The sequence below is a fragment of the Phocoena phocoena genome, chromosome 5 (genome assembly GCF_963924675.1).
Source record: "Phocoena phocoena chromosome 5, mPhoPho1.1, whole genome shotgun sequence".
Classification (NCBI taxonomy): domain Eukaryota; kingdom Metazoa; phylum Chordata; class Mammalia; order Artiodactyla; family Phocoenidae; genus Phocoena; species Phocoena phocoena.
This window is the reverse complement of record NC_089223.1, coordinates 50,818,137-50,832,505: the sequence shown is the minus strand read 5'-3', so window position 1 is coordinate 50,832,505 and position 14,369 is coordinate 50,818,137. Positions and strand designations below refer to the sequence as shown.

The following is a 14,369-nucleotide window of genomic DNA, read 5'->3' as shown; positions in this document are numbered from 1 at the left end:
TGTCAACATTGCACTAAAAGTATCTCAGAATACAGTGCCTGGGTCATTTTCTCTCTGATTTAGCTTTCACCTTACTCTTAAAGCAACAGAAGATTAAGCTTGAAGAGAGTTTGAAAACTCTCTAATAAAGGTAGAGCTGAAGTTTTGCTCTTAGTTTCTTCATTTATTTGTTTCATTTCTATATTTGAGTTTCTTCTCATGCAAAATCTATACTTTTCTTAAAGGCTTATGAAAATTTTGGTGAAAAAATGTTGCTGCTGCAGTGCAGGCATGAAGCTTCATCTCCTAAGCTAGATAACCTGGTGAGTATTTTCATTTATTTTTCCTAATACAAACAGATCACATAGCGAACTAAATATTGTCAGAAGTACACTTGAGAGGATAAAACACTATTTAAATATGTCAGAAGAATAAAGAGCATCTGAGACCACAGATGGAATGTTAGAACTAAGAACTTACATAGTCATTGTATTCCATAACAATCATTATAATTTAAAAAAAGAGCTAAGCATAGACTTTTATACAATCATGAATTTTTAGAGATGGAAGGAATCTTAAAGTCATCCAACATAATATATTAATTTTATAAAAGAGAAAAAGAGTGACATTTTATATTTGCAAAACAAAAGACCACATCTTCCTATATGAGTGTTTAGCATTATCAAGAATCTCAGTGACTGCTACTATAGAAATTAGAAGGATGATTAAGCAAGATAGAAATTAAACATACAAAGCTTCCCCCAAAATCTCAAGCCATAATCTTAGAAAATAGATTAAGGAAAGCATTCACCAGTATTCTCTTTATTAACTTCCTTGTGCTGTTGTAGCCTATACTAAGCACACTAGTTTCAGTTATTTTTAATTCTCTACAATGCTATGATTCTGAAAATCTTTAATTGGTAAGAAAGACATTTACATATTACTGCTTCCTTTGTTTAATTACACTCTTCCAATTTCTCTGATATATAAAAGGTAACTGTTTAAACCTACAGTTTAAGAAAATGATGAAGTGTCCTCTAGTTATATTGCTTCTGTGGAAAGCAAGTAGAAGGGTGAGCATTGGCTCAAATCACTACTAGGTGCATTTCATGCCCAGGAAATGAAAGAAACAAAAGGAATGAGCAAATACTGGTGTCTATATCCTGGTTACTATGCTAGGAATTGTCTTGCATCTGATAAACTGTGAAAATATATCGTTCTGATTAAAACCTTTATTTTTGTCTATTGTATATGCAAGTGGAAGAGTTTTCTTAAGGGGTTACCCAAGTAAATGCTTTAGAAGAAACCTTATTCAAAGATGTAAATACAAGTATTAATTATATAAGCCTTGCATAATTAACTAGAGTGGGATAAATAAAATCCATGAAAACAATCTCTGAACTTCATATTTGTCTATAGTTTCTATCTTTTCCTCTATGTTTAATCAAAGTGTCTAACAAAGAGATAAATTTATAGTTTTTCTTATTTTTTCCCATTTCTTTTACCAGACCTTGAGCAGAAGTGATTTGTAAAAAGATTAAATAATAACAATAATAATAGAAACAACAATAGCGGAATGAAGAAAAGCACAGATTCTAAAACATTCCAGTGTATATAACAAGACATTTTATAATGGAATGTAGTCTATAGCACCTTAGAAAGTAGCTCAAAGTACTGATTTTGGATTGTCCCGTCATTGGGACTGAGATTATCCTGAACAGTGAATATAGACACTACTATGACTTTCTAAACCAGCCTAGCAACTAGAAATTCAAAATCACCAATATTCATATTTTTCAAGATAAACTCCTAATTTCTAATTTTCACATTCCAGTGCTATGAGCCATCTTTTCAAGCATCAATGTTTTCTCTGTCTCTCTGTCTCTGTCTCTCTCCCTCTTACTTTTATCTTTCCTTTTTAACTGACCCTTTTGGCAGCTTAGAACAGTACCAGGTAATAACCATCTAATAGTTTCTTAATGTAAAATAAACATGGCAGCAGAAGTCCCTTTCACTGTGTATATCAGTGTTCTCCTTGACAGGCAGGTGGGCTAGTGCCTAGATAAGCACCAAGTGCCCCCAGCAGAATTATTTCACAGTTCAAAACTAAAATCCAGTTTTGTATCCCAGGTACCAAGTGGAAAAATGAAGATTCTCCTGGTTTTTCTAGGTCTGCTTTGTTATTCCATAGCTATGCCAGTGAGTATTAAAAAAAATTAGGACTTTTCTTTATGTTCTATTGTTGCATAGTTTGGGGGAAATTCCTGGGCTTATTTCAATTGATGTTCTGAATTTGTCACAAATATTCTCTCACTTCCAGATGCAAATGCCCCGAATGCCTGGATTTAGCAGTAAAAGTGAGGAGGTATGTATGTTTAGTCTCAGGAGAGACATTTTCCAGAGCCCTGTCCTGAGAGTTCATTTAAAAAGAATATTAGGGAGTTCCCTGGTTGCCTAGTGGTTAGGATTCTGGGCTTTCAATGCCAGGCCCAGATTCAGTCCCTAGTCAGGGAACTGAGATTCCTCAAGCTGCAGGTGCCACCAAAAAATAAAAAATAAAAAGGAGAATAATGGAAAACTTTCTGATATATAAAATTTCTTATGAAAGAGGTAGAGAGACTCTACCTCTTAAACTCTCAAATCATAGTGCCATAGAAGGTTTTTAAATTTCATTACTTATTTTAAATTCATGTATAACTAGTAAAAGACATTATGACTGTTATATCTAAAAATCAGAAACTTGCTTCTTGTGATTTTATTGAATAAAAAATTTTCACTTTGTGCCACATAAATGGATTCCTTTTGTCACAGATGCGCTATGGTCACTTCAACTTTATGAACTCCCCACCTGTAAGTTCCGCTTTATATTATTTCTAATGATTTCTTGTTTATATACAGATAGTTATAAGGTTTGTCTTAGCTAATAAAGACACCAATCATTATTCACGTTTTAATTAACCATTATAAGAGTTTCAAGGAAAATAAATTGTTTCACCTATCCCCTTACACCAAATTTTCTTCTTATTCATTAATATTGTACTTTCATGTAGAAAAAAGCATTTATTAATTACACTGCTTCTTTATATCTGAGAGAAATTTGTTCTGGGAAAAGACTATACAAGATATATTTACAAATAATGAGAACAAAAAATAGCATAAGTAAATACTGGGAGGAGGATAAAGTTTTATTTGGATTATCTTGAAAGATAACACTAAAATTATGAAATAAGTTTTTGTCTAATTTTTAAAATTTAGCTTATACTTCCCACTATGTGCTAATTCTTAGAACTAACTAATAATGAATGTATTATCAGTTGAATCTTCTGGCATAATTTTTCTGAAAAAATTGTATGATAGTACAATAATACTATATGTTACTTTTGACTTTGGTAACATGATCATGAGACCCATTTAGGGGAAAAATCAAGGACTTCATCAATTTTCCCTTAATCTTTTTCATTCAAGTCATTCTCTTTTAAAGCCTCTCACCTAAAATCATCACCATTGTCAATTTTCTCATCTTTATCTTTTGATAGGCCCAACTTTTCAAACTCTCATTCTCAGTTTTAGCAACTTTGCCAGTGATTTGAAATTTTTACCAACTTAATTGTCATGAAATCCTACATCTTAATGCAAGAGTTGCAATTTCACCTTCCATCAATCCACATGGCATTTGCACGGTATTGTGTGTGTATCATCCATAGACAGTGAGAGACTGATTAATGAAGCCTGGAGACAGAGACTGGTGTTAAGTCAGAGAGGGAATGTTTGAATGGGAACTACTGTTGTAAGAGGTCAATTCATACATTAGCATTTTCAGATTATAACTGCTTTTGCTTCCCTGCCAACCTTGTAATTGTGGAGATTTTCATAATGAAAACGGAATTAATGAGGATTCACCTGTAATCGAGAAGCACAGGCCCCATATAAGGATATTTACACACATAAAATTTTTACTCTTTCACTTTCTTTTTTTTTTAACACTCTCACTTTGTCTTCTTTTTGCTCTTTCTCCTCTTCATCCAGCCTATAACAAGTCACAGGAATTGTGAACTTGATATCAACTCCTCTGTAACTTGACTTGTATACTTCTTACCTGAGTCAGGGCTTCAGAGTTAGAAAGTTATAAGCTGAATTCTTTAACTGAAATTTCTCACCTAATTCTGCCTTTTGCTTTGTTTCCTTGGTTTTATGAAAGACTGAAATTCATTTCTGTAAGAAAACATGTAAAGAAATGCTAGCTAGGCAGGTGAGAGGGAGGTCCAAGAGGGAGGGCATATATGTATACATATTGCTGATTCACTTCGTTGTACAGTGGAAACTAACACAACATTGTAAAGCAACTATATTCCAATTTTAAAAAATAACAAAAATAAAAAGTATAAGAGAGCATTTTAAAAAAAAATGCTAGGGCTTCCCTGGTGGCGCAGTGGTTGAGAGTCTGCCTGCCGATGCAGGGGACACGGGTTCGTGCCCCGGTCCGGGAAGATCCCACATGCCGCGGAGCTGCTGGGCCCGTGAGCCATGACCGCTGAGCCTGCGCGTCCGGAGCCTGTGCTCCGCGACGGGAGAGGCCACGACAGTGAGAGGCCCGCGTACCGCAAAAAAATAAATAATAAAAATAATAAATAAATAAATAAAATAAAATGCTAGCTAAAGAGCTTGAAGCTTCCATTGTTGACTTAAGCTTCATAGGCTTTTTAAGATCCTGGACTGAGTTTTAGAGACTGACAGAGAGGGTGAGGAGAGCTGGAGTACCAGCACTCATGTGAATTTACTGTTATTTACTACCCTTGCAGATGGCACACCTGGGTCCCTTGTATGGAAATGGTATGCAGCTCCCTCAGCTCTTCCTGCCGTACCAGATGCCCATGTGGCCTCAGCCACCACCCAACAAGCGCCCACAGAAACCTTCATCTCCCTCAGCACCCAAACACCAGAGCAAGACTGATCAAGCCCCAGAGACCCAGAAACCCAACCAGCCTCAACTAAAACAGCCCCTACCAGAGCATCCTTTAAAGCAGCCATCACTCACCCCAACTCAGCCCCAAGAGGAAACCCAGACACCTCAGGTGAGGCTTGCCCAGCAAAATTCCAAACCAGAGTCATAAATGGCCTCAGAGGGCTTCGGAGGGCCATGCCACCCCCACAAACACACTTCCTCCAATGCTCCTCAACACGGATACCACTATGTACAAAACAGAATCATTAGTTTGGACACTTTCTTCCAAGGTGATGCTGTCACCACCTACCCAAAACTGCCTGGCAAGTCTATTCTAGCCTTCATTTAATGGAAAATTACCCAAATGCTGTTGAGAAGCTCCTTTTAAAATACAGAGGCAACAGGGTATAAACATGAGCACCAACAGAAAAGTCAGGGGACAGAGATTCAAATTCTACCCCGGCCCTTATTAGTTGTATGATCTTGAGCAAGTCACTTTGCCTTTCTAGGCTCCAGGTTCATCATGAGTAAATGGAATGTTCTCTAAGTCCCTTCCAGATCTATGCTTCGACTGTCTAAAACATTGCTCTGAAAGTTAACACTGCTTCCAGGACTTCAGGATAGCATAAATGTAGTCCTGACTTAAAACAAGAAGACGGGCAGATGATTTCTCAAGATCTCATCCATCATGGAGCTTCTAAAATGTTGTCTTGAGTCAATTAGCCTTCATTATCAGACCTACTATAGCTGTAGAGAATACAAATTTGAATGAAAAGACACTCCTGGCTTTGAATCCTGGCTTCAATCATTTACCAGCTCTGAGATTTGGGGCAAGCGACTCAATTTCTCTGAACCTCAGAATCTTAAGTGAAATGAAAATAATAATAGCACATATCTTCTACAGTTATGTGAGGATTAAATGAGCTTACTAGTATAAAATTCTCAGCACATTACCTAGAACGTAAGTGCTCAATAATACTAATTGTTATTATTATTATCATCTCTGCCCTTAAAAAATTCAGTTTAATGCAAAGGAAGATGTAGACTTCCAAGTTCTAAATAATTGTCTTTAATAAGTTTGTTTCATTTTTCATTTACTCTTCTCATTTCCACATCACTCTGATTCTTTTCTTCTTTCTAGGCATTCCCACCATTTAGCAATGGGCTATTTCCCTATCAACAGCTACCGTGGCATGTTCCACATGTGAGTTCTTTTCCTTTAAACTAGAACTGAAAAATAATATTAGCATGCTGTATCTCAAACTAATTTGAGTTCATACATTTTAAATGGAATGCCATATGCCAATCAGTAGAGAATATGAAACAAAATCATCACATCAGTAATCATGTAGGAAAAAAAGAATTTTTAATTGGATTTTTTACTCAAATTGTTGAAATGAACATAGACTAAATCATCCAACACTACTACTAACTTAGATAATGAATTAATTTCTAAAGCTTGTGCTCCTTCAGTACTATTCCTCACCCAAGAGATGAGAAAACACAAAGATTATCCTCATTTAATGTAATGGGGAAACTGGGACAAAATGGAGTTTGAAAACCATGATTAGGCTAAGATCCTTCCATAATGTCTTATTATTTCTAGACAAAGATATTTCATTGTAAAGAATTTTGCAAAATAATTATAGGAATCCTTTAAAGGTTAAAATCATTAAAATAAAACATAATGTTGAAATTGCATGGCAAGCATTTAAGATATGAATCGCAAAATAAACTAATTGAACTATAGAAATATTAATGGTCAGTTGCAGTTAAACTAACAAAAACAACATCAGTAAATATTTGATGACTCTTCATTTAGCTATGGCATTGGTTTTTCTTGTCTACAACTCTATAGCCAAGAAGGCTTCTTATAACCAAGGAACAATTCATTTCAAGCAGTAAAAATTTCTTATTTCTTTTTCCTTATAAGAGTGACATCCTTTTTACTGGCAATACTGAACAAAGAAAATGAAGGCAGTACCAGGTGAAGATTTAAAAAGGAGATGAACACGATTCTCTTGCTGAAATAGCTATTAATCTCATCTATGTAGAACTTCTGTGGGAGCTGAATTGCTTTTCTCAACCCTCCTATGAGCAGAAACCCAACCTCCTAGTTTGATTAGGAAAATAAACCTTGGTTTTGACTATAAAAATATTTTAGTAATAATCCAGGAAGGATTGTCAGTTTGTCACCTTAAATGTAAACATTCAAAAAATAACATCATTATTTAATCTCAATTATTAGATATTCTAATATAGATGTTTGGATCCTAATAGCACTCAAATCTCTGTGCGTGTGTGTGTGTGTGTGTGCACGCACACGTGTGTGTATTGGTGATGGGGCAGGACGACTGCCAGGATATGCAGCCACATGTGGTATTTTCTGTAAGATAACCTGGGATCCAGATGAAGGCTTTGTATTTACCAGAATTCACTGATGGTTATGTCATAATTATTAATAGCTAGATTTTAAGAGCTAATGACTCAGAAGTTAAAAGCCACCAACAGTGCTAACGCTGACTTGAACTATTTTTAAAAATCTTGAGTTTTACAATCATATGGCAACATAGAAAGTGGTTTTCTCTGTGTTCATTGTGTCTTTCACCTTTCAGAGGGTACCACCAGGTTATGGACGTCCACCAGTCAGCAATGAAGAAGGTGGAGTAAGTACAAGCAAAGCTACAATCCTCATTAGGAATTACAATATGAAAGTCTGCTTTTTTTTATCCCTATCTAATAAGAAAGTTAAAATCCAACACATGAACCTGTAGCTCAAGCACCTGTGATTTTTAAAAAGTGAAACAAACCAAGCAAGTAATCTAAAATAAAATAAATGTGATATATCATTTCTCCCCTACATGTATAGAAATCAACCTCTCTCTCTCTCTCTCTCAGAAGGCTAACTTACTAACCTTTGCTCAAGGCTGATGCTGGACTCTAAACAGTGATGGAACAACTAGTCAACAGGAACGAAGTAAATCTATCTCAGAATGTTATCCCCAGAAGGAAATTAAGTAACCATCTAATGACCTCATTGTACAAATAAATTGAAGCCAAGAGAAGCTAAATTACTATTCAGTTTTACCTACTGAGTTAGAGGATAAACTGGACCCAGAATCCAAGTGTTCTGATATCCTATTCAATGGGTTTTTTAGTACACCACACTAGGAGAGGGGCCAAATGCAGTGATACACTATTTAAATATTCTAGCAATGTGTCATCAAAAAAAGCCATTGTAGTGATTGTGGCACAGTACCCCTAGATTGTACTTCCTCTTTTTCCCTAAATATGTGATATGTCCTCAGTGAAATGTGGAAACCTGATAGTTCTAGGGGGAGGGGCTGAGGGGCGGGTTGTTAAAACAATGACATTGAAAATTCCTATTCAGTAATGGCATAAGGTGCTTTCAGATATATCATTGTGAAATAATCCCAAATCATTATTCAGATAAGTGCATGCAACCTGGAAATGGGCACTTCAATTTTTTCAATTTTTATTGTGGTATAGTTGGTTTACAATGTTGTGTTAGTTTCAGGTGTAGAGCAAAGTGAATCTGTTATATATATGCACGTATCCACTCTTTTTTAGGTTCTTTTCCCATGTAGGCCATTACGGAGTATTGAGTAGAGTTCCCTGTGCTATACAGTATGTCTTTATTAGTAATCTGTTTTATATATAGTAGTGTGTATATGTCAATCCCAGTCTTCCGATTTATCCCTCCTCCCCCTTACCCCCTGGTAACCATAAGTTTATTTTCTATATCTGTGACTCTATTTCTGTTTTGTAGATAAGTTCATTTGTACCCTTTTTTTTACATTCCACATATAAGCGGTATCACATGATACTTGTCGTTCTCTGACTTCACTCAGTGTGACAATCTCTAGGTCCATCCATGTTGCTGCAAATGGCATTATTTCATTCTTTTGGACATTTAGGTTGCTTCTATGTCCTGGTTATTGTAAATATGGGCACTTCAAATTTTTACAAACATTTCATGAGAGAGTGAAGGAGGATGACACAGGCAATTTGCATAGGTATTAACATCTGCATTCCACCTCTCAGGGACACTGCCTGATTTGCTGCATGCTGTCCGAGACATATCCTCATGCATCTGTCTCTTCATCTCTATCCACAAGTAGGGATAAAAATACTTTTTCTTTAGATTGTATTTTTTTTTAAAGAAAAACTAAATGACCTAAATGCCACATGTGTGTCTAACAAACATACTAACTGACACTGCTCATGATGATTGCATCATTCATTAAACAAACATTTATTAAGCACTTCCCACTGTGCTAAGTACTGGGGAAAACAAAGATGAGAAGCATGTTTTCACTCAAAAACTTCACATGGGAAAGTCAAGTGGAAGAATCCCAGAAAAATAAGCAACTGAAATTCAGTGGGATAATTGTTAAAGCAGAAGCCTATACTGCTGGGGACACCTGAGAGTAGAGCCTAATTCTGCCTAAGAAAACCAGGACAGAGAAGGGAGCATTCAAGCAGAGTCCAGAAGATGAATCAAGTTCTCCAGGAGGGATAAATGTATAGGCAAAGAGAAAGTTCAATCTGAAGAAGCCATGTGCAAAGGCACTGAAACATAGAGTACTCAGAGAACTAAAAGTAGCTGTTTTTAAATTATTATTTATTGTAGTAAGAACACAACATGAGATCTACCCTCCCAACAAATTCTGAAGTATACAATACAATATTGTTGCCTATAGGTACAATGTTGTACAGCAGATCTTATTCATCTTGCTTAACTGAACCGCTAAGCCCGTTGATTAGCAACTCCCCATTTCCCCCTCCCCCTAGCCCCTGGCAATCACCATTCTACTCTTTAATTCTATGAATTTGACTCTTTTAGATACCTCATAAAATGGAATCATGCAGCATTCATCTTTCTGTGACTGGCTTATTTCACTTACCAAAACGTCCTCAAGGTTCATCTATGTTGGTGCATATTGCAGAGTTTCCTTCTTTTTTAAGGTCATTGTGAATAGTGCTGCAAGTAGTGTGATTTACAACCGCATAAACTACAAGGGGGAGGAAATGAGGCTGGATATAATTGTTATGGGCCAGATGATTATTTAAAATAGTAATTATTATCTTTATTAATATATTATTATCAGGCACTTAGTAAGTACTAGACACTGAGCTTTATATATGTTACCTCACTTGATCTTCATGATAACCTATGAGGTAGATATTATTTTATTATCTCCATTTTACAAATGAATAAACTGAGGTTAGCCCAGAGTCATATTATTAGTACTGGTGGAATAGGGATTTTAACCCATATTTGTCTAGAGCCCCACTCTTTGGCACCATGCTTTGTATGTTATGCTCTGGGTTTACAGTTTGTCCTGTAAGGTAAGGGCAACTTTAATTAATATTTAAGGAGGAAAGTGACAGAACTTTCCCACATACCCACCCCCAACCTCCACTACTCTGATGGCAATGGACAGGCAGGATTATAGGAAAGTAAAATTATATCCAGAGTAACCAGTAAGAAAACTGTTGCAATAGTTCAGGGGTATTGGGGATAAAGGAGGAGGAGACAAAGATGAAAGTTTAGATTTTATAAGATTTGGTCATTAATTATCTGGGGGAAATAAAGGAGAGAGTGGAAACTTGGGAAACTGGGTATATAGTGGTGAATTCTGCTTAGATATAGAATATTAGAGAATAAGGTTTTGGGGAAAATGAGTCCAGTGTGGGTACATTCAATTGGAGATACTCATAAACTCTTTAGTGTAGCAGTCTTGCTGTCTCAACCTCAGGAGAGAATCATGTGCCAGAGTTATGGCTTTAGGAGTCACTGGCATGTATCTGTATTGAAAGAACTGGACTGCAATAGATTGATCAAAGCAGGTGTGCAAAATGAGAACAAAATAATAAGGTGGATAGAGGATGGAATCCTAAAAAAAAAAACAAAAAGAACTTAGATTTAGAATCCAGGCCTAGGAAGAGAAAACTGAAAAGTAATGGTCAGAGAGTAAGAGTACCAGAAGGAAGAAGGGTCATGGAAACCAAGGAGGAATCAAATTTCAAGAAAGAAAGCGTAGCCAACGGTGATTTTAAAATTATGTGGCCAATATGATTTTTACTATCACTTTTAAAAATTCCAAGCAGCACCATGGTGGGAAACAAAGAATAATTGTCAATTTCCATCTTCTTCCCTACAGAATCCTTACTTTGGATATTTTGGATATCATGGATTTGGGGGCCGTCCTCCTTATTATTCAGAAGAGATGTTTGAACAAGATTTTGAAAAACCAAAAGAAAAAGATCCTCCTAAAACAGAAAGTCCAGCCACTGATCCTTCAGCTAATTCAACAGTTCCTGAAACTAATTCTACCCAGTCAAATGCACCCAATCCCAGAGGGAGTCAGGGTGGAAATGACACCAGCCCAACAGGAAACAGTGTCCAGGGGTCTAACACTGTGAGCAATACTACAGCTCAAAACAGCCCTGCAGTAAATGTTTCAGGCCAGGGAGTTCCAAGAAGTCAAACCCCACGGGGACCAAGTCAGACAAATATTCATGAAAATTATCCAAATCCTAACATCCGTAGTTTTCCTGCAGGAAGACAACGGCGACCTACTGGCACCGCTATGGGGCACAAACGTAATGGGCCTTTTTACCGAAATCAACAAATTCAAAGGGGTCCCCGGTGGAACTCCTTTGTTTTGGAAGGCAAACAAGCAGTTCGTCCAGGATATCCAATATACCGCAGAGCTTATGCTTCCACTGCAAGAGGCAACTCTCCTAATTATGTAGGAAATCCAGCAAATTTCAGAAGAAAGCCTGAAGGGCCAAATAAACACCCTGTGGGAACCAATGTTGCCCCTCTGGGTCCCAAACATGGTACTGTTGGCCACAATGAAAACATCCAAAATCCAAGAGAGAAGCCAGTAAGTCAAAAAGAAGGAATAGTCATTCCTACAAGGGATCCAAGTGGCCCCTGGAGAAACTCTCAAGACTATGGAGTTAATAAATCAAACTATAAACTGCCTCACCCTGAGGATAACATGCTAGTCCCAAATTTTAATTCTATTGGTCAACGTGAAAACTCTTATTACCTGAGAGGAGATTCCAGAAGAGCTCCAAATTCTAATGGAAAAACCCAAAGCCAGAATTTGCTCAAAGGGATTATTTTGGAGCCAAGAAGAATTCCATATGAATCAGAAATTAATCAGCCAGAATTAAAGCACAGTATATATCAGCCTGTGTACCCTGAGGGATTTCCTTCCCCTCCAAGGGAACATTTTAATGCTGAAAGAAATACTTGGAACCAACAAGAAATCTCTCCACCTTTTAAGGAAGATCCTGGAAAGCATGAAGAACACTTACCTCATCCTTCCCATGGCTCTGGAGGACGTGTTTACTACCCTGACTATATCCCCTATGACCCCAGGGAAAACTCACCATACCTTAGAAGTAATACATGGGCTGAAAGAGATGATTCTCCCAATACAATGAGGCAACCTGAAAATCCACACTATCCCATGAATACTCCAGACCCAAAAAAGACAATCCCTTATAATGAAGAAGGCCCAATAGATCCAACTGGAGATGAATCTTTTCCAGGACAAAGTAGATGGAGTGTGGCGGAGTCAAGCTTTAAAGGAGATCCAACAGTTAGGCACTATGAAGACGAGCAATATACCTCAAATCAACCAAAGGAATACCTTCCCTATTCCTTAGATATTAATCCATCAAAACCCAGGAAGGATTTCCCTTATGGTGAATTTTACCCCTGGAACCCAGATGAGAATTTCCCATCATATAATACAGCTCCCACTGAACCGCGGCCAGTGGAGAGCAGGGGCTATTATGCTAATAATGCCGTTGGACAAGAAGAAAGCACTATGCTTCCTTCTTGGAACTCCTGGGACCACAGGATTCAAGCCCAAGAGCAGAAAGAAAGAAAGCCATATTTTAACAGAAATTTCTGGGATCAGCCAACAAATTTACACAAAGTCCCTGCTAGTTCACCATACCAGAAGGAGAACAAGCCTTATTCCAGTGACTCCCCAGCTGGGCTTCAGAAAAATCCAATATGGCATGAAGGTGAGAATTTGAATTATGGCATGCAGATCACTAGGTTAAATTCACCAGAGACAGAACACTTGGTTTTCCCAGACTTAATTCCTCCAAGTTACCCAGCAGTTCAAAAAGGAGCACATTTATTTCACCTAAGCCAGAGAGGCCCTTGCTGTGCTGGTGGCTCCACAGGGCCCAAAGACAATCCACTTGCTCTACAAGACTACACTCCATCTTTTGGTCTTGCATCAGGGGAGAACCAAGACACCAGCCCTGTGTATATAGAAGACAGTCAAACTAAGCATGTAAGACATACTATCTCCCCGACAAGCATCCTAGCTGGCCAAAGAAACAGCTCAGAGAAAAGACTGCCTGGAGAAAGTCAAAACCCAAGTCCTTTCAGAGATGACATGTCCACTCTGAAGAGGAACACACCACATTCTATAAATCAGTTGGGCCAAAGGGGAATTATGCCCTTTCCCAAAACCAGTTCCCTTCAATCAAAGAATACACCTTGCCTCAAAAGTGATCTTGGAGGAGAAGGAAACATTTTGGAACAAATATTTGAAGGCAACCAGCTCAATGAAAGAACTGTTGATCTTACTCCTGAGCAGCTTGTTATTGGTATACCTGATGAAGGTCCCAAGCCAGAAGGAATTCCAAGTGAAGTGCAAGGAAATGAGGGTGAAAGGCAGCAGAGACCATCTAGCATCCTACAGTTACCATGTTTTGCCTCCAAATTAACAAAGTATCACACCTCCGGCACTGGAACTCCATCTAGCATTGGAAGGCAAGGCTCATTTGATGGGGATCCAATTACGCCTACTGAAATTCCTAACTCATTGGCTGAGTTAGCTACCAGGGCACAGTTTCAGAATATAAATGTAGACCCACTTAATAGAGATGAACACACTCTATTTGATTCTCTTCAAGTAGGGACCAATCCACAGGACCAGGTGCAAGACTGCTTACTACTTCAGGCCTAGGAATTATCTCAATCAAGCATTCTTTGGGGAAGGAAAATACCTGCTATTCTACAGTGGTTTCCAGACATTCTTCCCCCAAGATTTGATAAGTATCTCACCCTCTTGGTTATCCTTAAGTTTTTCCCCATTCCAGCAATAGGAGGTTGGGGCTCTGGGAGTTGCTAGATCCAGTATTGTCACCAATTAGCACACACTTAAAAAAAAAAAAAAACAGGAAGTCTATGACCACCAGTGCCTTGAAACTTAGAAGCCACTTGTCTGGATTAGTTTCCCTTTGCTTGCCGATTCTTCCTTTTTCTCTCAAGGTTCCATACTTGCAAAATTGTCTGGTTTTGCAAGACAGAAAAGCAGATGAATTTTCCATTTTATGTATGGAGATCTATACATCAATATAACCCTAATGCACTGTACTT

At 37.5% G+C, this 14,369-nt stretch overlaps 1 protein-coding gene across 1 annotated transcript; it reads left to right on the top strand.

The window, feature by feature from the left end:
• Window positions 1-248: 248 nt before the first annotated feature.
• ENAM (enamelin) lies at window positions 249-13,956 on the top strand. The gene is made up of 8 exons (XM_065878221.1): window positions 249-302; window positions 2,110-2,178; window positions 2,300-2,344; window positions 2,791-2,829; window positions 4,779-5,051; window positions 6,063-6,125; window positions 7,537-7,587; window positions 11,110-13,956. Exons 1-8 carry the CDS (start codon window positions 249-251, stop codon window positions 13,954-13,956), a joined length of 3,441 nt encoding a protein of 1,146 aa, XP_065734293.1.
• Window positions 13,957-14,369: the final 413 nt, after the last annotated feature.